General features: G+C 44.9%; 1 protein-coding gene across 1 annotated transcript; it reads right to left on the reverse strand.

The window, feature by feature from the left end:
- Positions 1-232: 232 nt before the first annotated feature.
- On the reverse strand, positions 233-25487 carry LOC308409865 (uncharacterized protein; the record flags this gene model as incomplete). The annotated part of the gene is made up of 8 exons (XM_080902866.1): positions 233-249; positions 344-670; positions 2284-2610; positions 14334-14432; positions 14521-14853; positions 16076-16423; positions 24714-24795; positions 25356-25487. The coding sequence occupies 8 exons, from the start codon at positions 25485-25487 to the stop codon at positions 233-235; spliced, it is 1665 nt and encodes a 554-aa protein (XP_080758992.1).
- Between the last annotated feature and the right edge of the window lie 1120 nt (positions 25488-26607).

Consider the following 26607-nt stretch of genomic DNA (forward strand, 5'->3'; position numbering starts at 1 on the left):
GGGAGACTTCCTGTGGCTGCTCCACCTGTTTTACATCACTGTGGAACATCGACCCATGTTTTCAGGAGATTCATGGAGTTTTATAGAAGACCATAAAACAAAAGGGACATGAAACTTTAAATGCTGGATAAAAAGACACAGAACCATGACAATTGTAACATTGCACTCACCAACAAACAAATCCTCCTTAACAAAAAAAGCAACTCCAAGGTCCAAATTGCATTATACTTTTTCACACCAATATGCAGGCTGCAAGTAGGGGTGACGTGAGCTTGAGACCCCTGTTATAGAGAATAAAATCCTACATGACCTCTGACCTTTGACCTGTATCTAAAGCACTGACCTCTGACTTTTAGCTCCACATTTTTCTTCAGCAGGATGTTTCCGTCCCTGCTGTAGACGATGCAGATGTAGGTGTTCGTGTCTCCATCTGTGGGGTATTTCAGGGTCAGACTGAAGTCTCCAGTTTTCAGCAGGTCTTCATTTACCTTCGTTCGGTCTCTGTAAACCTGGTGCTGTTCTTCATGCTGGTCAGAGCCGTTCTGATGAACATAGATCATCCTGCTGCCTTTGTCCTTCCACTCCACTTTAACATCTTCAGGCAGGTGAAGTGTGGTGTTGAAGGGCAGCTGGACAGACTCCACCCCTGAATCCACCTCCACCTGGGGCACTGAGAGGACAACAAAGCACAACATGAGCTTGGATGGAGACATTTGTGTTGACTCTAACAGGCTGAATGCTGCTGCTTCACTGGGAGCTCACTGTTAGATAGAAAGTGGTCAGTGTGAAGAGGAGACGCAGCAGAAAGATGAAGACTGACAGGAAGAAAGCAGTGAACAGACTGTTGGAGCTGCTGTTAGTGGGACAGGACTTTATTCAGTCTCTGAGGACCAGATTTGACTTGATGAAGCAGAGAAACACAGTGTGAGTGTTTCTGTCACACTCACTTCATCACACAGCTCAGTTTGACAACATGTGGAAGAATTTGATAGAAGCCTTCCTTTAGTAAAAGCACCAAGAAAACACCATGAAAACACCTCACTACACACAAAACTGCAGTACTGGCAAATTGTACATAAAGTATGAAAAGTCAAAGTACCTATTGTGCAGAAAAATGTTCCCATCAGTGTCTGTGGATCAATATTACTGCTGCACATGTTTAAGGCTGAGCTCATTTCAAATCCTTTCTATTGTGTTGAATCTGCAGTAATGCATCATATTCTATAAAATCATATGTTTGTAGTGGCTGTCCTGTGAGGACCACGTCTCTCTAAACAAACAGCTGTTAATGAGCTCACAAACACAGGCCTACAGCTGGATTTGAAAAAGTCCATTCAATAGAAAATCAACAGTCACAGCTGGATTCAAAGGCTTGAGCTCTGTGTGACATGGTTACCTGTCAGCATCTACAGGGGGATTCAAATATGAAGGAAACATGAAGGTGTGCATTAGAAAAACTGCTGCTTTCAAGTGCAGAGCAACAAACTGTTTGAACTGATCCAACTTTATTAACACAGACAAAGATTTGTGCATCAGCTGCTGTTTGCTGCTATAGATATAATCCAGCTGATGTGGAGAACTACATGTGACACTTTGATGCAGCCATGAATCTGATTTCTTTCCATTTTCAAAGGTTGGTGCATCAGTTAAAGTCCTTAAAAAGCTCAGAAATAAAGAAAAAGGTTGGTTACAGCAAAGAGAGGCACTGGCAGCATTTAAGACACTAAACAAGAGAAACAGATCAGAGAACATCAGACTGAATAAGTGGAATAAAGTGAAACAGAGAACTAACGCTCCCTAAGAATGGAGCTGTCAGAGGAAGAGAGCAGCAAACTGAAAGTCTCTGTTAGCTGCAGAGCTCTGAAACTTCACACAGCTTTGGATGATAACATGGAGAAAGGATGTGGAGATGTTCACACTTCTGCTAGAAATCATCTTCTAGTTATTGTGACTCAGATATGACTGATTATAGATGAGGACCAAAGAAGGTTGTTACTGAGATTTGAGCTGACTTAGCTTAGCCTGTGTTTCAGCCACATGCTAAACAAAAACATGTTCAGAAACTAGAAGATGTTACCTTTCAGATGAAGTCTCACACATGAACTTTGCTCCTACAGTTCATCTGATGAAGCTTTTACATTTGGCTGGAAATCAAATAAAAACCAAAACAGCCACAAACATCAGACATGCTAACACTGTAACATTATTGGATGGAGCCCACTGAGACTGAACCACCATCATGAGTCTGACCTCTGACCTTTGACCTGTATCTACAGCACTGACCTCTGACAGTGAGATTCACTTGTTTCCTCAGCAGGATGTTTCTCTCCCTGCTGTAGACGGTGCAGGTGTAGGTGGAGTTGTCTCCATCTGTGGGCTGTTTCAGGGTCAGACTGAGGTCTCCAGGTTCCAGTAAGTTTCTCTTCATCTTTGTTCGGTTCTTGTATTTATCGTCCTGTTCTTCAGGCTGGTCAGAGCCGTTCTCATACACGTGGACCTTCCTGTTGTTCTTGTCCTTCCACTCCACTTTAGCATCTTTAGGCAGCCAAACTGTGGTTTTGCAGATCAGCTGGACAGACTCCACTCCTGAATCCACCTCCACCCAGGGGACTGAGAGGACAACAAACCCAAACATGAGCTGTAGTGAAGGTTACTAATGGTCTCCTTATTACCTGTTACAGAGGACTTATTTCTGTGCTTGTCCTGTTAGAACTCGGTGTAGACCACAACATTTTACTACAGGGATTAGAAAATACTGTAGATTTTAAATAAAGTCTACTTTACTGGTGTTAAATGAAGAGTCTTATTTACATAAAAATTTGTCATGGAGTTCCACAGGGTACTTTGCTTGGACCTATGCTGTTTTCATATTGTACAAGTTTCCGTTAGGCAACGTTATTAACATACATTTTCATTCCAATTAAACCCATTTATATTTATAGATGTTGCCAGATGACACAAATCTATTATTTACAGGCTTGAAGACAAAAATCTATGTGATCCTCTAATTTCCCACTTCTAAATTCAGATAAAAGTGAGATTATTGTACTCAATAATGTATATACTCAAAAATGGCCCCAACAATCGTAGAAACATGGCGTCTAACCAGATGTCTACTCTGTGGTATTACCTTGGCCTCTAGTAACACTGTGGGCAGTGTTACGGATTTATTTATTTATTTATTTGTTTATTTATTTATTTTTTACCTGTCCCGTTTGGCTCTTTTGCCATCAGAATTATTGTCTAAAGGCAAAGAAAGATGCCCAACGGATTTACTTTATCAAATGGACCATCCCAGCCTTGCCTTAATGGTCTATTTGATTCACCTTTTATTGTTTATTTTATTTTTTTTATTTTCACTTGCTAGATATGGGACAGACTTGAATGAAGAAAAGAAAAGTGAGAAAGGAAGAGGGGGAAAAACAGCTGAGAAGAGGGACGGTGATAAAGGGCAAAAAAACCAAAAACCAACTAAATAAGCAGACAAAAAGAAAATGCATCTATCGATCACCTGGATCACCTGTTGAGAAAGAAAAAATAAAACAAGCAGAAGAAAACAAGAGTAATAGAATAAACAACATCACAATGATATATGGGAATATGACAGTAAATACTAAATATTAAACATTATTGTGCAGCACATAAGATCAACAGAACACAGTGTGCTTTGAGGTAGGAGCCAAAAAGGGTGTAGTTTGTGGGTGTGATCACCCGTGTGTACACCTGTGAGCATGGACGCGCTTGTTTTTTAAAAAGTTCCTTCATGTAATGATCTGCTAGAGGCTGTGGGGGGGCCACAGGCCCATCCTGCAGGGCATGAAGCAGGTATGGAGGAGATCAAAACTCCAGACATCCAGAGGCCCCCAGAACACAAGAGACCATGGAAGACCAACAGAGGGGCAGCCGCGCCACTGTCCCAGAAAGAGCTGAGGAGAGTCCCAGATGAGGTCTCACTCAGCAGCCGTGGAGCAGAAGCCAGGGGGAGTTGCAGTGACGCGCCCGTGAGCTCCGCCGGCAGCCAGCTGTGCCTGAGTGACCGAGACCCAGGCCGAGAGGCCGGGGGCACCCCACCTCCGAAGTGGCCCGAGCAAGCCCCAGGCCCCAGGCCCCGATAAGCGGCCACCAAGGAGTGAGCCGGTGTGTACCCGGACGCCCACCCCCAGACACCAACGCACCGACACCCGAGGGAGTCCGCCACCGGCAGGGGAAGTGGTGGTGGGTGGAGATAGGCCTCCAAACCTTGGAAGGCCTGAGATAATTTGGAGTCCGTGTAGCGTGCCCACCCCCAAGATCCTATATGTATGTGTTATGAGAGTGTGAGTAATGTGTAATGTAATGTAATGTAACGGTGTTATGGATTTAAATAGAAAAATATGAGTAACTGTTTTCCGTTACAGTTACCGTTTAAAACAGTTACTTTGTTGAAATAAATGGATTACATGGCGGTCTTTTCCTGTTTCATATGTTTGGCTGTCCCCTCTCTATTTTTGGTAATTCCACGTTGGTGGAAACCCAAACAAAACACGCATTAAGAGGCTCTAATGCCTGTGTCTCAATCTCGCGGCCCATGTCACCCCTTCTTGCGGTCTGCATAATGACGTGAAGAAATATTTGTAAAAATTATTATTCAAAACTTATTTTAATATGAAGGCAATAGGCAGAGTGTTACAGGCATAGCCCTAAAGAATGTAGCTTCATGGGCAGTGTAGTCCGTGCTGCAGGGAGAATGGACTGCCATACCCGTTATATGTCTGTGAGCGAGGGAGGGAGAAAAAGGAGAGTGCAAAAGTACGAGTTGCCACCGAGCAGAAACGGGAGCTGGAAGCATGTAAATATAATAATAACCACTGCAGCCAAAAAGAGTGCCTGAAGAGCCCAGTTGTAAGTAAGCTATTAAGACTCGACTGTACACTGTGTTTGTGTTTTTCTCCGAAACAATAAGTTCAGTTGGAGCAGCCTTTCAACGCCTCTCTCTGTCTCTCGCAAGCAAAGTTGACCCAGACAACAAAGTAAAGCTAGTTTTCAGCTATGAGCCCGACGTATTAGGTCCCTTTACTACAGTTTGGAGCCTTGGACTTTGGATTCGGGAGACAGACACTATCTCTACTTTTAAGATTAGGCTTAAAACTTTCCTTTTTGCTAAAGCATGTAGTTAGGGCTGGACCAGGTGACCCCGAATCCTCCCTTAGTTATGCTGCAATAGACATAGGCTGCCGGGGGATTCCCATGATGCATTGAGTTTTTCCTTTCCAGTCACCTTTCTCACTCACTATGTATTAATAGACCTCCCTGCATTGAATCATATCTGTTATTAACCTCTGTCTCTCTTCCACAGTATGTCTTTATCCTGTCTTCCTTCTCTCACCCCAACCGGTCGCAGCAGATGGCCGCCCCTCCCTGAGCCTGGTTCTGCCGGAGGTTTCTTCCTGTTAAAAGGGAGTTTTTCCTTCCCACTGTCGCCAAAGTGCTTGCTCATAGGGGGTCATATGATTGTTGGGTTTTTCTCTGTAGCTATGAAGCGCCTTGAGGCGACTTTTGTTGTGATTTGGCGCTATATAAATAAAATTGAATTGAATTGGACCTGTTTTATATACGCACGGAATAGTTTTCTTCACGAGATCGCTGCAAAAAGTGCAGCCTTACCTAATGTCCACCTACTGTTACTCATTTTATATTAAGATTTAAAAATCTAGTTGGTATTGGTATGGCGAGGAACCTCCGGTAATAGTACTAGATCACACAGCAATAGTACATTCATGTAGTTGTAAAAAGCATGGTAATATACTAAGTAATCCAAAGTATTCAGAATACGTTACTCTCATTGAGTAACGTAACGGAATACGTTACAAAATACATTTTGGGGCATGTAATCTGTAATCTGTAGTGGAATACATTTTAAAAGTAACCTTCCCAACACTGACTGTAGTCATGTCCAAATGTAGTCATCAAATTTTATACAGATGATGAGTTCAAACAGGTGCCATTCATACAGGTAACGAGTGGGGGACAGAAAAGCGTCTTACAGAAGACGTTACAGGTCTGTGAGAGCCAGAGATTTTCCATGTTTGAGGTGACCAAATACTTATTTTCCACCCTGATTTACGAATAAATTCTTTACAAATCCTACCATGTGAATTCATGGATTTTTTTTTCACATTCTGTCTCTCACAGTTGAAGTGTACCTCTGGTGCAAATTACTGACCTCTGTTATCATTTTAGGTGGGGGAACTTGCACAATCGGTGGCTGACTAAATACTTTTTTGCCCCACTGTATATATTATATATGCTTCTCTTAGACAATATATACATTTTTTTTTTTCCTAAATTCAGATTAACTTCAAGTTACTGTACTAAATACTAAAAACCTTGTACACATGCAGCCTCTGGCTGTGTCCCAATTCAGGGTCTGCACGCTTGAAGTACGCATTTTAAGTGCGGTTACGTCACCGCCACGCGACGACGGCTGTCCCAATCCAAAGTGTGCTTCAAATGCATACTCCAAATGCGCCGTCGATTTCCCCAAATATCTTTTTTTTTTTTTTTTTTTTTTTTTTTTCTTTTTTTTGCCTGTCCCGTTTGGCTCTTTTGCCATCAGAATTATTGTCTAAAGGCAAAGAAAGATGCCCAATGGATTTACTTTACCAAATTGACCATCCCAGCCTTGCCATAATGGTCCATTTGATTCACCTTTTATTGTTTATTTTATTTTCACTTGCTGTATACGGGACAGACTTGACTGGAGAAAGAAGGAGAGAAAGAAAGAGGGAAAGAGAAACAGCTGAGAGGAGGGACGGGGGAGAAGGGCAAAAAACAAAAACCAACAGAATGGGCAGGAAAAAAAAATAATATAAAAAAAAAAATAAAAAAAAAATGCATATATCGATCACCTGGATCACCTGTTGAGAAAGAGAAAAGAAAACAAGCCGAAGAGAACAAGAGTAATTAAATAAACAACATCACAATGATATATGGGAATATGGCAGTAAATACTAAATATTAAACATTATTGTGCAGCACATAAGATCAACAGAACACAGTGTGCTTTGAGGTAGGAGCCAAAAGGGGTGTAGTTTGTGGGTGTGATCACCCGTGTGTACACCTGTGAGCATGGACGCGCTTGTTTTTTTAAAAGGTTCCTTCATGTAATGATCTGCTAGAGGGTGTGGGGGGGCCACAGCCCCGTCCTCCAGGGCATAAAGCAGGTATGGAGGAGATCAAAACTCCAGACATCCAGAGGCCCCCAGAACACAAGAGACCAAGGAAGACTAACAGAGGGGCAGCCGCGCCACTGTCCCAGAAAGAGCTGAGGAGAGTCCCGGATGAGGGCTCACTCAGCAGCCGCGGAGCAGAAGCCAGGGGGAGTTGCAGTGACGCGCCCGTGAGCTCCGCCGGCAGCCAGCTGTGCCTGAGTGACCGAGCCCCAGGCCGAGAGGCCGGGGGCACCCCACCTCCGAAGTGGCCCGAGCGAGCCCCAGGCTCTGGGCCCCGATAAGCGGCCGCCAAGGAGTGAGCCGGCATGTACCTGGACGCCCATCCCCAGACACAAAGAACCACCAACGCACCGATGTCTGAGGGAGTCCGCCACTGGCAGGGGAAGTGGTGGTGGGGGGAGATAGGCCTCCAAACCTTGGAGGGCCTGAGATGTCCCCAGAGAGGTGGCGTCTGATACCCAACCTGACATATAGACACAGACATACAGGCATACACAGACACAAACATCCATTCCCACCCTCATGCTCTCATATGCACTTACTCCACACTCAACCAACGTGGAGACAGACATAAAGAGACGCTGTACACACGATCACACTCCCCAAGCGTACTCTACGAACCGGGTCTAGGTACCCTTGCCCCTGGAGGGGGGAACTGCACCCAGACCCAGGTGGTGTTACCCTTTTCCCTGCGGTGGGGAGAGGCAGACCGCCCCGACTCCGCAGCAGCAGGGAGGCCCCATACTCCAGACCGCAGTCGGACGGCCAACTCCTCCTCCTAGCCCCCCTGCTCCAGCAGGTCGCAGAGAACGGAGGTGAGAGAAGACTCCAAACCTCCCTCCACCCGCTCATTGTAGTGTTGATGCATGTGTGTTCTAAGGTGCATTTAAAACCCAGGAGGGCATGGAGCTACCTGCCAGAGAGCAGCAGGTAAGCGCATAGTCCCTCCTGATAGCCCTCAATGTCTACGTGTATTTAAAATTGAGAGGTGGGCAACGACGCCAGGGGTGAGGTGTACACCCTGATGGTAACCTGGATTCCGTGTAGCGTGCCCACCCCCAAGATCCTATATGTATGTGTAATGAGAGTGTGAGTAATATGAATGTCTAAGTTGTGGGATAAAATTGAGGTAGAGGCAGCCAGAAGGGGACAGAGGGGGGGGGGGGGGGGTAGCCTCCTCTGCACCCTGGTGACATACCCCTACTCCAAGGCCCTGCATGTGTGGGTGGTTGTGGTGGAGCGGGAAGAGGGAGGCAGCTGGAGATGGGGAGGGAAGGAAGGGAGGGGCAAGTGACCCCTCCCTGGGGCCAGCTCCCCCGCTGACCCCAGTAGGCACCCCCATACTCCGCGACCCGCCAGGGAAAGGGGGCCCAGGCCCATCCAGACCGGGGACCAGTGCAGCAGCGCCTCCCAGCCCCACAGAGCCCGGGACAGTCCACCCAACCCCACCACAGAGAAAACTGCACCCACCCCACCATCCACTCATCTTCCAGACTACATAAGACAATAGACGCCCAGGCTGAGATCTTCCTCCACCTCTCCTGTATCTCCCCTTCCTGCAGAGAGAGTTCCTGAAGAGAGGAAAGCTCCTGCAAGATGTGACAATCTCCCCCACCAGTTGAAGAGCCCCCCAGGTGGCTCGATGCACCGGCGGCACCGCGCGCCAGGGCTGGGCCCCCATGCACCCGCCCGCCCACAACCCCGGCAACCCACCAACCAGGACCCAAGCCCCCGAGGCCCGGCCAGGGCCCCAGCCCAGAGACGGAGCGCCCCCAGAACCTCACGCCCATCCCGGACCCACCCAGGGGCAGCCAGGCTACCAGGTCAGTAACCCACGTCCGTCAGCACAAACCCTCCCCTAGCCCCGCTGCACGCAGCCACGAGGAAACAGTCACCTGAGAGCCAACAGGGCCCCTAACCGGACATGACCGCTACCCCGGGTTGAGCCCCCCAAGGAAGATGCCTCCGGGGAACCCCCCGACGCCCTAGGCCTGTCCCTACCCCCACACCAATCACAACAGTGAAGGCGGGACCAAACTATGACCCCTCCACCCCCACTAGGTGATGGAGCTGATCAAAGGAGCCCAGAGCAATTGATCTGATGTGGTGGCAGAGGCTGTATCAAGACTAATGTAATCTAATAGATAATTTGTATATTGGTTAGAATTAAGATTATTTTTATTTTTCCAGTTCATGAGGACTGTTTTCTTGGCTATGCATAGGGCAGTGAAGATCATATGGGCTATATTCTTTTCTGAAGTGACATTATCTAAGCTGCCCAACAAACACACTAAGGGGGAAGTTGGAATGTTACATTTCAGACACTTTGATAAGTCTTCACATATCTCGCGCCAAAACTTCTGAACTGGTGGACAGAACCAAAGAGCGTGGATATAATTGTCCGGTGAATTGGTTTGGCAGTGTGAGCAGTTGTTGGTAGACGTAAAGCCCATCTTGAACATCCGATGACCTGTATAGTGCACTCTATGTAATATTTTGTATTGAATTAATTGAAGACTGGGATTTCTAATTAGAGTAAAGGTTTTTAAGCAAATCTGAGACCAGAAGTTTAGGTCTAAGTTAACTGATAAATCCGCTTCCCATTTTGCAATAGGAAGTGATATTGATTCATCTGTTTTAGAAAGCATTCTGTATATTTTGGATAGTAATTTGGGGGTTTTAAGAGTAAGAAATTGAACCACACTTGGTGGTGTTTGTAGTTCAACTTGACCTGGTTTAAATTTATTTTTTACTATGGATTTAATTTGTTGATATTCTAAAAATCTTTTCTTGTTGATCCCATATTGTGTAACTAGTCCGTCAAATGAAATAAATTCTGTTCCTTCTAGTATATGTTCTAAATATTTGATTCCTTTACCACTCCAATCTAAAAAGTTTATCATATTATTGTTTTGTAATATGTCAGGGTTGTTCCAGATAGGTGTACGTTTGCATGGGATTAATGAAGACGCCGTCAATTTTAGAAACTCCCACCATGCTGTCAGAGAAGAGCTGATGTTGATGCTTTTAAAGCATTCATGTCGTTGGATGTTTGAGCTGATAAATGGTAGGTCTGAGATCTCTAGATTATTGCAAAGTGCTTGTTCTACATCTAGCCAAGGTTCATCTAAGAGGGTATGTTTTAGCCATCCTGGGATAAACTGGAGCCTGTTGGCTAAGAAGTAGTGCTGAAAGTTAGGTAGTTCTAATCCTCCTCTATCCTTGGTCTTTTGTAGTGTTTTTAAGCTTATACGTGGGGGTTTATTTTTCCAAAGGAATTTCGACATACATGAATCTAGAGATCTGAACCAATCTTGTGGCGGTTTAGTTGGGATCATTGAGAATAAATAATTTATTTTTGGTAAGACCATCATTTTTATAGCGGCAACCCTTCCCATGAGTGATATGGGTAGACATTTCCACCTAGCCAGATCATCTTCTACCTTCTTTAAAAGTGGGATATGGTTTAATTTAGTTAGATCTGCAAGCTTGGGAGAAACATTAATACCTAAATATTTTATATTTCCCGATTGCAGTGGTGTAGAAGAGGAATTATGGAAGGAGCAATTAATCGGTAGGACTGTAGATTTTGACCAGTTAATTGAGTAATCTGATATTCTTGCAAAAGAGTTTATCAATTCAATCACCCCAGAGATATTGGTTTGTGAATTTTGGAGAAAGAGTAACACATCATCCGCATAAAGGCTGATTTTATGTTCCACGTTCTTGCATTTTATGCCCTTAATTACTGAATTCTGCCTAATTGCTGCTGCTAGTGGTTCAATAAAAATTGCAAACAGTATCAGTATCAGTATCAAATATCAAGCGTGGTCCGGTGCACGCTTCGTGGTCCCATATATCCCACAATTCATAGGGCGGCGGTGGGTGTGGATAATTTTGCCGCAAAATACGGCAGAAGGGAGCGGCCGAAGAGTGAACTGTCAAAAGTAAGTACTGAATATGACGTCACTTATTTATGTACGAATGTTTAATAATGAAGAACATTAAAACATTGCTGTTGGCCACGGACACTGTTACCTCCTATGTCCACTTCTGTGAGGACAGCATTGTGCCATCACGCACCAGGGTGAGTTATAACAATGACAAACCCTGGTTTACTCCTAAACTCAAAAAGCTGTGGCTGGAAAAGAGAAAGGCGTTCAGAAGCGGAGACAGGGACTGCTACAGAGAGGCCAAGTACAGGTTCACTAAAGAAGTGGACATTGCTAAACACCAGCACTCTGAGAAGATGCAGCAGCAGATCTCAGAGAACGACTCGGCCTCTGTGTGGAAAGATTTTAGGAATATCACCAACTACAAGCCTAAAACCCCCCACTCCACTGATGACTTGCTCTTGGCCAACACCCTCAACGACTTTTACTGCCGTTTTGACGAGCCATCAGGCAGCCTTCACACCTCCAACGGCCCCAACAATAGAGGCACTTTGGACACTCATTCCCCCACCTCTCCCCCCTCCATAGAGCCATCACCACCTTCAAACACTTCACCTACAACACTCCCCTCCTCACCCCACACAAAAGAGGATTTCACACCACCTCCTCCCACCACAACTCTTCATATTCATGAAGCAGGTGTGAGGAAGCAGTTTAAGAGTCTGAATGCTCGAAAAGCTCCCGGCCCAGACGGTGTGTCTCCTGCCACCCTCAGACACTGTGCAAACGAGCTGGCCCCAGTGTTTTCTGGCATTTTCAACTCCTCACTGCAGGCATGTCATGTGCCTGCCTGCTTCAAGTCCTCTACCATAATCCCTGTCCCTAAGAAACCTAGGATCACTGGACTAAATGACTACAGACCCGTGGCTCTGACATCTGTGGTCATGAAGTCTTTTGACCGCCTGGTTCTCTCCTATCTGAAGACCCTCACGGCCCCCCTCCTGGACCCCCTGCAGTTTGCATACAGAGCCAACAGGTCTGTAGATGACGCCATCAACATGGCCCTACACTTCATCCTGCAGCATCTGGACTCCCCAGGAACCTACGCCAGGATCCTGTTTGTGGACTTCAGCTCTGCCTTCAACACCATCCTTCCAGACCATCTCCGAGGCAAGCTTTCCCAGATGAATGTGCCTGATCCCATCTGCCGGTGGATCACTGATTTCCTGACGGACAGGAAGCAGCATGTGAGGCTGGGAAAGAATGTCTCGGACTCCCGGACCATCAGCACCGGCTCCCCCCAGGGCTGTGTTCTTTCTCCTCTGCTCTTCTCCCTGTACACCAACTGCTGCACCTCCACCCACCAGTCTGTCAAGCTAATCAAGTTTGCAGATGACACCACCATTATTGGACTCATCTCGGACGGGGATGAGTCTGCCTACAGGAGGGAGGTTGAACGTCTGGTGTCCTGGTGCAGCCACAACAACCTGGTGCTGAATGCCCAGAAGACAGTGGAGATTATTGTGGACTTCAGGAAGCACACAGCCCCACTCCCCCCCATCATCCTGACTGACACCCCCATCACCTCTGTGGACTCATTCCGCTTCCTGGGTACCACCATCACCCAGGAACTGAAGTGGGAGCCCACCATCACCTCCGTCATTAAGAAAGCCCAGCAGAGGATGTACTTCCTGAGGCAGCTGAAGAAATTCAACCTGCCAACACGGACGATGACGCAATTCTACACTGCAATCATCGAGTCCATCCTCACCTCCTCCATCACCGTGTGGTACGCTGGAGCCACTATCAGGGACAAACAGAGACTGCAGCGTGTTGTGCACTCTGCTGAGAAGGTGATTGGCTGCAGCCTCCCATCTCTGCAGGACCTGTACACCTCCAGGACATTGCGGCGTGCAGCTCGGATCTCAGCTGACCCTTCTCACCCTGGACACAGTCTGTTTGACCTGCTCCCCTCAGGCAGGAGGCTCCGGTCCATTCGCACCAGAACCTCTCGCCATAAGAACAGTTTCTTCCCTCTGCTGTTGGACACATGAACAATAACCGTATGACTGTTCCCACCACTAACACATGACCCTACGCTGTGTTCACTGCATCATTCCATGTTTGGCACTGATCACCACCTGCACTCATGTATATATCATGTATATATCTATCTACTTAGCACTTTTAATTCTTATTCTTATTTTTATTTTCATGTCTATTTAAGCGTAATTTATGACAGTATGTTTGCACTGAAGCACCGCAGCAATTTCCTAATGTTGTAAACCTGCTCAACATTTGGCAATAAACCCCATTCTGATTCTGATTCTGATTCTGATGTTGGCAAAGTTGTGTAACATTAGTGATGTTTGTACTTCCAGTGTTAACTTGATTTTAAAGCCGCTATATGTATATATATATATATATATATATATATATATATATATATATATATATATATATATATATATATATATATATATATATATATATATATATATATATATATATATCATAAAAATCTGACAATACTATAATATTGGCCATTTTATATTTGCATTACCACAGTGGGATGATTTTTAGTCTCATGAACAACTAATTGTTATTTACTGACTAATCTTGAAATGACTGTTAAGCACAGACATGAAGCCCAACAATCATGTTTTACAGTCCCGTGGTCTCAGCCTCAGATACTCAACTAATCAAAGTGATGTCATGACGAAAATGAATGACTAACAAAACATTTGTTTTTCCTTCATTTCTGTCAAACAAAGCTGTATGTAACGTTACTTGCGGTTAGTATCATGGTTGCTAGGCAACCTGAACAGCGCGACGAAGGCTAGACCGTCCCATTTCACGAGCCTCTCACTTCCGCACTTCTCGTACTTATAGTACGCACCGTACATAGTACACGTAGTGCGCTTACTTCAAGCGTGCAGACCCTGAATTGGGACACAGCCACTGTGTCAGATCAATGCAGTGAAGCACACACACTGTTTAGTAAAGTCATGTTGTGGAGCTGTTTCACTGATCAATGACTGAGTCTGAAGGAGGTTTTCTGACTTCTGGAACAAACCTGGAAGTTTCTCTTCAGCTCTCTGTATCAGCTGTTTGTAACTCTCAACTCTTTCAGCTTCTGGAACAAGTTTGTGTGAGCCGCAGTCAAGGAGCCACCAGAGGACACCTGCTGACCATCGGCATTATGGGTAGTGTAGTAGGAGACACTCACCTGACATGAAATAGTGCTGGAAATAAAATAAAAGTCCTCCAGAAACCACAAGAAGAACCAGGAGAACCAGGACAGCTGTGGCCCAGGATGGAAACCGTTCTGTGGAGAAACATTAAAACCCCCCAATAATGTTACCTTTTAACTTTATCCACAGCATTGACCTCTGACATTTATCTACATATCTGACCTTTGACCTTCAGCACTACTTTCTGTCTCAGGATGTTTTTGTCCCTGTAGATGGTGCAGATGTATCCTCCACTGTCTCTCTCTGTCGGGTATTTCAGGGTCAGACTGAGGTCTCCAGTTCTCAGCAGGTCTTTGTTCATCTTTGTGCGACCACAGTAAAGGTCGTCCTGGTTCTTAAGGTGATCACTCCTGTTTGAATACACATGGACCACCATGAGTTCTTGCTCAGAGCGAGTCCACTCCACTCTGGTGTCCTCAGGCAGGTCAGATTTTGTTTTGCAGGGCAGGATGACTGACTCTGAACCTTCCTCCACCTTCACCTTCACCTTCTGGTCTGAGAGGAAAATAAACCACAACATCAGCTGTAGAAGCAGCAGCAGTGACACTGATGGTAACTGAAGCACAGCTGAGTATCTCCAGTCCTGACCTCTGACTGTTCTGTAACAGTAATAATATATAATAATGTTCTCTCGCACTTTTTGTTTTAATCGTAACTAAAGATGGGAAATAATAACAATTTAGTGATTTTGATTTCATTATCGGTATAACTGTCATGGTCCTGATGTATTATTATTATTATTATTATTATTATTATTATTATTATTATTGATCTTGTGTTCTAGCTGTGGGATGATTTGTTTTTTGAGATTTTCTAGTTCTGGGATTCTGGGTTGGTGCTCCCTCTGTTGGTTCCTTGTGTGCTCATTACTGGCCCGTCTGTGAACGTCTCAGTGAAAACTGTCTGTGTTACTCTCAGTGTAAGTGCCATATATTCTCCCTGCTCATCACCACCTTCATGTTACCTTTGCTCTCCATCCATTCCTGTTTAGGTTTTCTGTTTAGTCTTAGTTTCTCCCGGTTCAGGTAGTCTTTAGTTCTGTTTTGCCATCCTCGCCTTGTGTTTTGTTATTTGCAATAAACCTCCCTCACATCTGCTGCCGCAGCTATGACAGTCACTTGTCGTTTTGACTCATTATTGATTCTCATTGGGTTCGCTTTGAGTGTCACCACACAGCATAACAAAGACTTTATATTTAGACATTACACAGTGACCCTGGCTGTCAGTGCTGTCTTTACTCTAAAAGCTTTCATCCAGGCAGAGGTGTATGATAAGCGATTCTCTACAAGATACACGTAGATGTCACCAAACTGGAGCTCTGGGAGAGACGTAGCCATTGTCAGGGATTTAAATAAAGCTTCAGAACATGATCACTATTCCACACATTTTGTAGCTCCTGCTCATATCTTTGTTTTTCCTCCATGGATAGATAATCCGAATAATTTTGGTTGGAGACACGTGAAAAAAAACCACTTTAGTCCTGCAGTACTACTGACTTACAACCAGTCCATTATTGGTAAATAAAGAAAAATTATAGTATTGATCATTTTGATGTTTCCACTGTTTTTCACAGGTTAGCTGTGAGCTACATGTTGCTCCTGGTTTCTTCAGGTGAGTCACAACAATTTAAGAAATGTTCCCTTCAGTTTGACCTCTGACCTTTGTCTACTGTACTTTTGACCTGTAATTACAGCAGGTGTTTGAGTTTATTACTGACCTTTGACGTGCAGCTGTATATCTCCCAGTCTCCATTTTCCTCTCCCATCACTGATGGAACAGGTATAGCTGCCACTGTCAGTCTTTGTTGGTTTTCTCAGAGTGAGGCTGAAGTCTGAAGTGTCCAGAGCCTCAGACCTCATTGATGTGCGCCCGCTGTAACGCTGGTTTTGTCCTGTAAGATCATCTCTTCCTTCTTGTCGTACATGGACAGATTTGGGATGAAGATCAGAGCGAGTCCACATCACTGTGGGCTCTTCAGGTATGTAACCTGAGTGCAGACAGGGCAGCAGGACAGATCTTTCCCCCTCATTTACCTCCACAACCACAGCCAGGGCATGCTGGGAAACTATAAGAACAAACAAACAGAAACACAAATTAACTGCATGCTGTGTGTTTGTCTCAGAGTCCACATTTATCAGCAGGACACAGAGACCAGTTTTATAGTCAGACGTTCAAATTTAATGCATTTATTTATTAAATCTGAACATTTAGTCTGTGAAGACCTGGAAGATTACTTTTATCTCTCTCTCACTCGCATCACTCTGTCTGGGCGCAGCTCATCGTGGGCTCCTGCCTTTGGTCCATGCACCTGCAGATAATTACTTACCTGTGGTTCATCACTCTGTTTGCTGGCCACTTCATAAGGCAGTGGCTCTGAATTACTCGTCGCTGGACTCTGCAAACTTCTGTGTGCCTTTGTGCATCTTCTTGGAGTGACTTCTCATCTCTGTACATAGAATCCCTGGACCTGTCTTGTAATACTGAATCTCGGAACCCTGAGCGTGAGTGTTTGCAGTTTGGCATGGCATGTGCAAGTGTGAAGATCCCGTTTTCCCTAACCTCCCCGTGGAACCTTGGCCTTTCCCCCACTTGTGTATTGAGCACCTGGCGTTGTAAATAAAGAACTGTTTAACTGGGATTCTCTGTTTGCACTTGAGTCTGTCCCCCCCTGCCGTGACATAACCTCCCCAAATATAGACATCTTCTTTGTCACTAATACTTGGCTCCAACTAGGCAACTGTTGCCCATCTTAAAACTTTGCCAGAGGTGGAAAGTAACGAAGGAAGAGCACTTTGGTACTGTACTTAAGTAGAACTTTCAGGTACTTGTACTTTACTTGAGTATTTATTTTTCTGACTGCTTTTTACTTTTACTTCCTACATTCTCAAACAAATGTGTGTGCTTTCTACTCCTTACATTTTAAAAACAGACATAATAATAATAATGGACTGCATTTATATAGCACTTTGTGAGACCCTCAAAGTGCTTTACAATTCCACTATTCATTCACTCTCACATTCACACACTGGTGGAGGCAGCTACAGTTGTAGCCACAGCTGCCCTGGGGCAGATTGACAGAAGCGAGGCTGCCATATCGTGCCATCAGCCCCTCTGGTTACAAGATGAGCTTCCCAACCCCCTGAACCACGGTCCCCCATAACAATTACATTGTTACTTTTGCTTCAATGCATTTGAGGGGAGTCATTATTTCATCACTGCGAGCCTTCAAACATCAAACCCATTTAATTTTAAACAGAAATAAATGACAGGAAATCCTGCTCATGTAAGTGTCAGGTAATTTCAATTGCAGCATTTCTATCAGCTTAGCAAACATCAGCAAACACACAAAGTGTTTCCACCAACCTGTGATATTCAAGAAAAATCAAATTATGAGGTATTTGGCCTCAAAAATACATTCTGACATCCCCACACTGAGCGATTACAACCAATTTTAGGTTTCCCCACCTGCTGAATCCACTTTAACACCTGACTGTACATTTCCTCTTTCAGGGCGAAGTCAACCTCTACAATGTAGCAACAGAAAATAGAGATCTATTTTCTTTTTCTTTACTTTCTCTGCTCATGTTTAACTTATCTGATGAAAGCCGAGTACCTTAATTAGAATTAAAATTTAGAGTAAAATAAAGTTTGTATTCCCATATGCCAATATTATTTAATTATAACATTAATAGAACTTTAGGTTCAGTTATCTTTGAAAATAAAATATAGAAACATCCTTCAGGGAGCTACTTTTACTTTGAGTACATTTGAGAGCTGATACTGTTTCACTTTTACTCGAGTGAAGAAGTTGCTTCAGTATTTAACTTTTACTTGAGCATTTTTTAACACTAGTATCTGTACTTCTACTTAAGTACAGAATGTCTGTCCTTTTGACCCCTCTGAATTTTGCCCACAAAATTAAAAGTTCTTCAGTACCCAGACGTGCCCAGGCTGTAGTAGGCAAATAGCAGTCATTTATAAGGATCATCTGAATTATGACTTATTCAATCGTAGTTCTTTTGATTTACTTTTAAATTACTGCCTTTTAAATTCAATATGTTCTAGTCCCTGTCAGGACTCTTGCTGCAGCATTTTGGATTAACTGAAGACTTTTCAGGGAGTTTTTAGGACATCCTGATAATAATGAATTACAGTTGTCCAGCCTAAAAGTAATAAATGCATGAACTAGTTTTTCAGCATCGCTCTGAGACAGGATATTTCTAATTAAAGAGATATTGCGCAAATGGAAGAAAGCATCTATCTTCTTCCATTATCCGAGACCGGGTCGCGGGGGCAGCAGCCTAAGCAGAGAAGCCCAGACCTCCCTCTCCCCAGCCACCTCCTCTACCTTGCCCGGGGGAACACCAAGGCGTTCCCAGGCCAGCTGAGATGTAATCTCTCCAGCGTGTCCGGGGTTTGCCCTGGGCCTCCTTGCGGTGTGACACGCCAGGAACACCTCACCCAGGAGGCATCTTTGTCAGATGCCCGAACCACCTCAAGAATCAGAATCAGAATCTTTATTGTCATTGTCATTGTCACAGGTACAACGAAATTAAAAATGGTCCCTAACAATGGTCCCAAAATCATCCCTAACAATATCAAAATATAAATAAAACAATAAAATTAAATAAATAAAATAAATAGAATACTTCAAGTACTAATAAGAAGTATCAGCAAACATTCACATACATTCCCACATACATGCTTCAGTCATCGTATAGATTAATACAAGGGTGGCGTGATGGACATTTTTTTTGTAGCAGTATTCAGATGTGTTATTGCGGTTGGATAAAAGCTGTGTTTGAGTCTATTAGTCCTTACACTGATTGCTCTGTACCGTCTGCTTGAGGGCAACAGTTCAAACAGGGAGTAGCCAGGATGTGAGGTGTCTTTTATGATGTTTTGGGGGTTTTTAAGACAGCGGGTGTTGTGTAGATCTTCTAGTGTGGGGAGAGGGCAGCCAGTGATCTTTTGGGCGGTGTTAATGAGCCATTGGAGTGCTTTCATCTGAGCCACTGTGCAGCTAGTGTACCAGATGCATATGCAATAGGTCAGAACACTGTCAATGGTGGCTCTGTAGAAGGACACCAGCACCAGCTGTGTGATGTTATTCCTCCTGAGAATTCTCAGGAAGTACAGTCTCTGTTGGGCCTTCTCCAGCAGCTCGGAGGTGTTCACACTCGAGGAAAGGTTCTCTTCCATGTTGACTCCCAGGAAGCGGAAGCTTCTACACAGTCCCCATTAATGAATAGTGGTTGGATCTCTGCCTTTTTCCTTCTGAAGTCTATTATGAGTTCTTTGGTTTTTGAAATGTTGAGGATGAGGTTATTGGCCTTACACCATGACGTCAGCACCAAGAAAAGGGTGCTGTCTCCTGGCAACTGGCTCCTTTCGATGTGGAGCAGCAGCTGCTCTACTCTGAACCCCTCCCAGATGGCTGAACTTCTCACCCTATCTCTAGACCAGCCACCCTTCTGAGGAAGCTAATTTCCACCGCTTGTATCCGCGATCTCGTTCTTTCGGTCACTACCCACAGCTTGAGACCATAGGTGAGGGTAGGGACATAGATCGACCGGTAAATCGAGAGCTTCACTTTTACGGTCAGCTCTCCCTTCACCACGACGGACCGGTACAGCATCCGCATCACTGCGGCTACAGCACCAATCCATCTGTCAATCTCCGGCTCCCTTCTCCCATCACTTGCGAACAAGACCCCGAGATACTTAAACTCCTCCACTTGGGGCAGGAACTCATCCCCGACCCGGAGTGGGCACTCCACCCTTTTCCGGCTGAGAACCATGGCCTCAGATTTGGAGGTGCTGATCCTCATTCCCACTGCTTCACACTCAGCTGTGAACCGTTGCAGTGCGAGCTGGAGGCCCTCACCCGATGAAGCCAACAGAACTACATCATCCACAAAAAAGCAAAGATGAGATTCTGAGGCCATCTAAGTGAAAGCCCTCCGCCACTTGGCTGCGCCTAGAAATCCTGTCCATAAAAGTTATGAAGAGAATTGGTGACAACGGGCAGCCCTCCACGAATCGCTACCTTATTGTGGTGGAGGGGTTTGTGTGTCCCAGGGATCCCAGGGGCTATGTTGTCCGGTGGCTTTTGTCCCCTGGTATGGTCTCCCATACAAATTGGTCCTGGGTGAGGGACCACACAAAGAGCAATTCAGAAGACCCTTATGCTAAAGTCACCAAGGGAACAGTTTACCCTGTGCAGGAGAGGGTCAGAGGCAGGCCCTGGGAGGGTGCCCAAGGCTGCCCAAGGGTGGCCTGGCCTTAGTCCATGGGACCCGGCCACCAGGCTGAAAAGGGGACATGGGCCTATCCTCCTGCAGGTGGTGGGCCTGCAGGAGGATGGGCGCCGTAGGGGTTGGGTGCAGTGTGTGCCAAGCGGCGGCCAGGAATGGAGGCCAAGGCGGACTGATCCCCGGCTACCAAGACTGGCAATTGGGACATGGAAGCAAGCAGTCCTATATATTTGTTTAATATGTGCATTGAAGGATATATCCTTTGTCTGAATTTAGAATCAGAAAATTAGAGGCCACACTGGGAAAACTCCCAGTGTCACATCCAGCATTTAACATTAGATCAACATAAGATCAGAATCAGCACAGATCAGAGCTGTTTCTGTGCTGTAGGGAACAAACCTGAGAGAGACTTCTAGAAATATTTCTGTTGTTTATATGTGAGATTAACTGAGAAGCAGCAGAGTTTTCAAAGTTTGAGATAAAAACAGGAGGTGTGAAGTTTGTCTAAGATTAACTCAGACATGAGGATCCAGGAGGCCTTATCACCTGGAATAAAACCCTGTGGTTGTTCATCTTTCTCCCAGTTCCCATCAGCTCTTATGCTTTGTGTTTCTATATCTCTGCTGTGATCACTGAGCCATGGAGGGCATTATATTTCTGATGTTCCACCTTCAAAGGCGGGATGTCATCAAGGACAGATTTCCATGTATATATTGAAATTTTCTAAGAGTCCCTGAGAGCTCCCTGAGATCAGGGCTATGAGGGCAGAGTCAGCTAAGAAGCTGCTGCTGACTCTGAGTTTAGACGCTGAGATGGATGCAGGTTTGTGAGCAGGAAACAGAAGCAGGGATGGAAGATAAGATCCTCGTGACCACATACAAGAACATCAAGCATTTCAACATTATTCAGAGAGATGCCAGAGAGCAGCACACGCTCAGATCACTGCAGAGTTTCACCTGCAGATAAAAATGTTTGGTGTCCACCAAAGGAAAATCAGCAGGACTGTGATTTTACAGCATTTTAATAAATGCACTTTCATTTAAGCTTAAATACATTTGAGTTTGTCAAAGGGCCAAAATAACAGGAACACAACCAGACTGGTGTAAATTCAGCTCACACAGACTCTTTGTGTTCACTACATGCAGACCAGCTGTGCTCATATTACAGCTCATTTACAGGCAGGAATATCCTGCTATGTCCCTGTTAGGACCTGCTTCTTTGACTGCTCACCACTCAAACAGCTTCATTACATTAGCAGGAAGAGCAGATGTGGATCCACAGCAAACACGTATGTTGGTCACAATCAATGAAAGAAGCTCAGAAAGCTCTTCAGTGAAACCAGTGTTAGAAATGAAGCACACAGCACAGCATGCTGGGTAATTACAAGGACTCCCATCAGGCACAGGGAGGCACATCCCCCTAACTACTCATGCTGATTAACACAACACACACACGTTACATGCACTTCTCTCCACGACCACTAGATGTCCCCACACTCTGTGCTGACTCCAATGATCAGAGCTGCTGAGCCTGTTTGCAGACAGAGGAGGAGCTCCTGGTGATCCGTGTGGCACTAAAAAGCTCTGATAACGTCCATCCAGCAGCTGATAACAGGGACATTTGGTGCCATGTCAGAGCTGCACAGTCAATCATCCGTTTGGCTCTTTAGTTTGAAGAGTTCAAAGCAGCAGCAGAGAATCTAAAGTGTGTCACACAGCACCAAGTTTCCTTTGGTCACATATGAAATGTGAGTCCGAGCTTCAGCTACACAACAACACACACAGCAGCTGATTGTAACATGAGCTCATCTGAAAGCCACCAAGAAGAATCCAGAGATTTAAAAGTTGCTGCTTTGGATTGTTAGTTTGATCTGAATCAGAATCCAGTGTTTGATGGAAATCTCCTCCTGCTGCACTTCAACACATTAAAGAGAGAGAGATGAAAGAAAAGCTGATGATGAGAGCAGAGAGAGGAAGGTGTACTTACCGTGCAGGAGGATCACAAACACCACAAACATCTTCATGTTCCTGTCAAACTCAGAGACTCTTTAAAAGCCCTTCAGGACATCAGCTCACAGCAGCTTCACTTTCCTCTGCGGATCATCTACTGACACTCTCACACTGCTTCACTGTCACAGCTCAGAGTTCAGCTTCACACTTTGTTAAAGCACATCTGTGGAATGAAGTCCGGCCGGCCACAGATCACTTCTGAGGAAAGAGGAGGACGTCGGCTTTCCTCGTAGTTTCACGCCCGAGCGCTGCGGTTGGAGGCGGCTGCTGCGGCCTCACCCTGACACGCACAAAGCTCCGCCTCCAGTCCTGACACTGAAACATCCACTGTAGCTACAATGATGCAGATGTGACCCTCAGCAGTTGGATTTCCTCTCCATAGATGTGTTTCCATGCAGATCATGGACATAAAGCAGCTCCAGGATGAAGAGTGTGAAAGAACTTCTTCCACTACAGTATTCATTACAGCACTGTGGCACTCCACAAACCCTCACACTGTCTCAATCCCTGTTTCCAGTTTGACTGAGAGAAGGCCAGAAGCTCAGCCAATCACAGGACAGGAAGTGATCAGCTGACACAGTGATTTGAAGCTGTCAGGGTGAGGCTGCTTCATGCAGGTGTGAAACTATGAGGAAGCTGAACGCCTCCTCTTTCCTCAGAAGTGATCTGTGGCAGTCTGCCATCATGTTTGGCTGCTCACACTAAATGTGACTCACTGAAAGCTGACAGAGACAAACTCTGATTGTGTTTGTGCTGCTCACACTTTACTGAAACAAAATCAGCTGTGAGAAAGTGTCACATGTGTTCAGTGTGACAAACACAAAGCTTTGTCTTCATGTGTGTTTGTGCTGTTTGAACAGGACCTCCTTTCTTAGTTCAACTCTTCACATGTTTTTTCTTTCATGGACAAAATGAATTTGTGATGAATGAGGATGATATTGAGTCAGAAGCTGTTTGACTTTGGATTCTGGCTTCATATATTTGACTTTGTGTTTTTCTACACTTTGATTTGTGTGAAATTTGTTGTGATGCTCCACTATGATGCTTCACACTCTCCTGCTTTACGTTGGACTGTTTCCATCAATCACTTTGAAGCTGTTTAATGAACACATCAGGACCTTTTCATTAGGATCTGCTGTCAGTAATGGAGTACACTGGAGAACATCAGTCAGTACCACATGACTGGGTCACATGATCCAGCAGCAGTGAGTCGTTTCCAGCACTAAGTTCTCAAAGTCATCAGAAAAATGAGGCTGCAGCAGCTCCAAAGAAATCAAACAGGATCAAAGCAACAGATTCACGGTTACCATGGTTACCTTCAACTCAACTATCAGCACTGAAAGTGTGGAAAACATTTGAATGAAATCCAATCAAATGTAGAGGAAATCTCCTGAGTCTGAGTGTTTGTTAGTTTGGTCAAAATGTGATTCCAGCTCGGCTGATGAGGCTTTTATGCTCATGTTTACTGAGACTCTGGACGTCTACAAGACTGAGTCACTGCTTTCAGAAAGTTCTCTTTTATTCTAATCCCTGCACGGATTTTCATCAATCTGCCTTCCACACAAAAACAAGGACAAAGACTCAAAGTGAGACTGAAACCAATCAAAAGGAAACATTTGAAAGAATCCAAACTAAAGTGAAAGAAGAAAATCCTCTGAGGAAACTCACTGAAACTGAAGTGAAGCCAAAGAAAAAGTCCAAATGAAATCCAAATAAAAGTCAGTAGAAAATACAAAGTAGAATAAGTGAGCTTTGGATGGCTGCTTTGGGACTTTGTTTAAAGAGGTTCAGTGTGGACTTGAACTCACTGATCCTCCAAACATCAAATGAGTGAACATCAGGAACACATCTGCACTCTGGCTCCATTTATGTGAGAAACAGTCTGAAGGTGTTTGTGCTCCTCCACAGCTCCGTCTCAGGAGCTTCATCCACCTCAAACAGCAGGAACAACACTCGGTGGGGACACCAGCCACAGACTGAAGCACGGAGACGTCTGACTGAAGCTCTGCTTTGTGCTGCTTTCTGATAACTCCACATACAGATGCTGCGTAACAACAGAGACTATGATGGCTCTGTTGGTCACTACAAACACTTTGGATGTTCAGAGTAGAGCCCTGCATTGGGACTGGGACCCAACGCAATCTTGCAGGAGCTGCTGGCGGGAACGGGCAGCTAAAAATAGACAGCGGGTCCTGAGAGCCATCGTGTTCACTGTGATGTTCAGCAAGTTTGAATGTGTTTCTTTGAAATGTGTCTCAGGGTTTTCTTTGGTTTTTAAGCTGCTCTTGTTCACAATAATATGATATTTGCACATCTGATTATTGTTGCTGTGTATTTGTGATCCAGAGCTCAGAGACTTTTGTGTTTTTATTCACTCTCTTCTTGTTCTACTGAAATAACACATTCAGTGCATATGTAAGTGCATAGAAACATATTTCATCATACTGCAGGTGTGGGCGGGGTCACACACAAAAACAGCAGGAGTGGGATTTAAAAACAGTCCAGCACAGGCTCGAGTTCAGAGCAGCTTCCTCTCTCCTGGCCTTATCTCCTTTCCAAATCTCCCTCAACCATCTCAGCTCTCTGACGACCATCTGTGGCCCTGAACCTAAACCAAGCTGAAGGACTTTCACTCTCCGCTGTCATCATCAGACGGATCAAACTCTCTCCTGGCCTCTGCATCCCTCTGCCCTTTCACTGTCTTCCTTTTACTTTCTGATTGAATACCAAACCTGTCCTGCTATCACAGGGCTGCCCGACACTGATGCTTTGGGCGTCTGTTCCTCAGGCCAGCAGGCTGGCCTCTGGACCTGGTCAGGATCTTCCAGACCCTTCTTCAGTTTCTCACCCTTCTCTGTGCTCATGCTTGCTATGCCTTACCTGTGCCATGCATCAGCTTTAACGCTCATGTTCTTTTCCCTGTAGACCAGAACTCTGCTGTGGTGACATCACTTTCTCTCTTTGGGGTCCTGCTCTAATCCTCGTCACAGCTGGGTTCAGTTCTGCTTAGACGGGCCATCGGAGTCCAACCACCAAACATCTGTCTATATTCTGCTCATCAATAACTCTTCATTCTTTCTATTGATCTGTCCTTACTGAAACGACTCCACCCTGATGACTCCACCTGTGGCTCAGCAGGTAGAGCGGGTCGTCTGCTGACTCCTCACACTGGCGTGTCAGTCTCGTACCAGAAGATGCTTTGAAAACAAAAATTAAAAAATGTTGAGCAACAAGTGTCACAGCTTTTTGAATGTATCAACTTCTTTAAAACATTTGGGCAGCCGTCGAGCTTTAAGTTGCATTTAGTCGACACAAAGTTCCCACAGTGACAAACATGAGGTCGATGACCCCCTACGAGCAAACACTTAACTTAATCATTCAGACTTTTAAGTTAGTTTAACTGGTTTACTTCTCTTCATAATGTTTAATGAATATTAATGTTTCTGAGCTCCAGTTGGCACAGCTCTCTCTTCTTCTATTCACAGTATGAGCTCAGATTGTTCCAGTCACTGCTCTTCTCTCACAGTGAGTGAACCTGACAGTGTTACAGTCGTCGCCCACAAACTAACACACACACACACACACACACACACACACACACACACACACACACACACACACACACACACACACACACACACACACACACACACACATCCCTGTAACATTTCATGAAGTGATGGCAGTGAACATTTCTGAATCCCAACCATAAGTCAACAAACAAAGTAAACACAGTGATGACATCAGAAGGTCCACACAGACTGACGTGTCTCCTGTACATGTTCCATATTTGATACTGATCACTGATGTTTAATGACTCACGTGACGCTCTGACAGGAACAAAGAATGTAGAAAGTACTTCTGCTGCCTGAACCTGACCAAAGTGTAACTGAAACACATTAAAATACTAAACTGACTCTGACTGCTGTGAGTGTTTGAAGAAAACGTCTGTGTTTCACAAAGCTGAGAGGTCAGCGGTCCCCC

Source organism: Rhamphochromis sp. 'chilingali', assembly GCF_963969265.1.
Source record: "Rhamphochromis sp. 'chilingali' genome assembly, chromosome: 1".
Lineage (NCBI taxonomy): Eukaryota > Metazoa > Chordata > Actinopteri > Cichliformes > Cichlidae > Rhamphochromis > Rhamphochromis sp. 'chilingali'.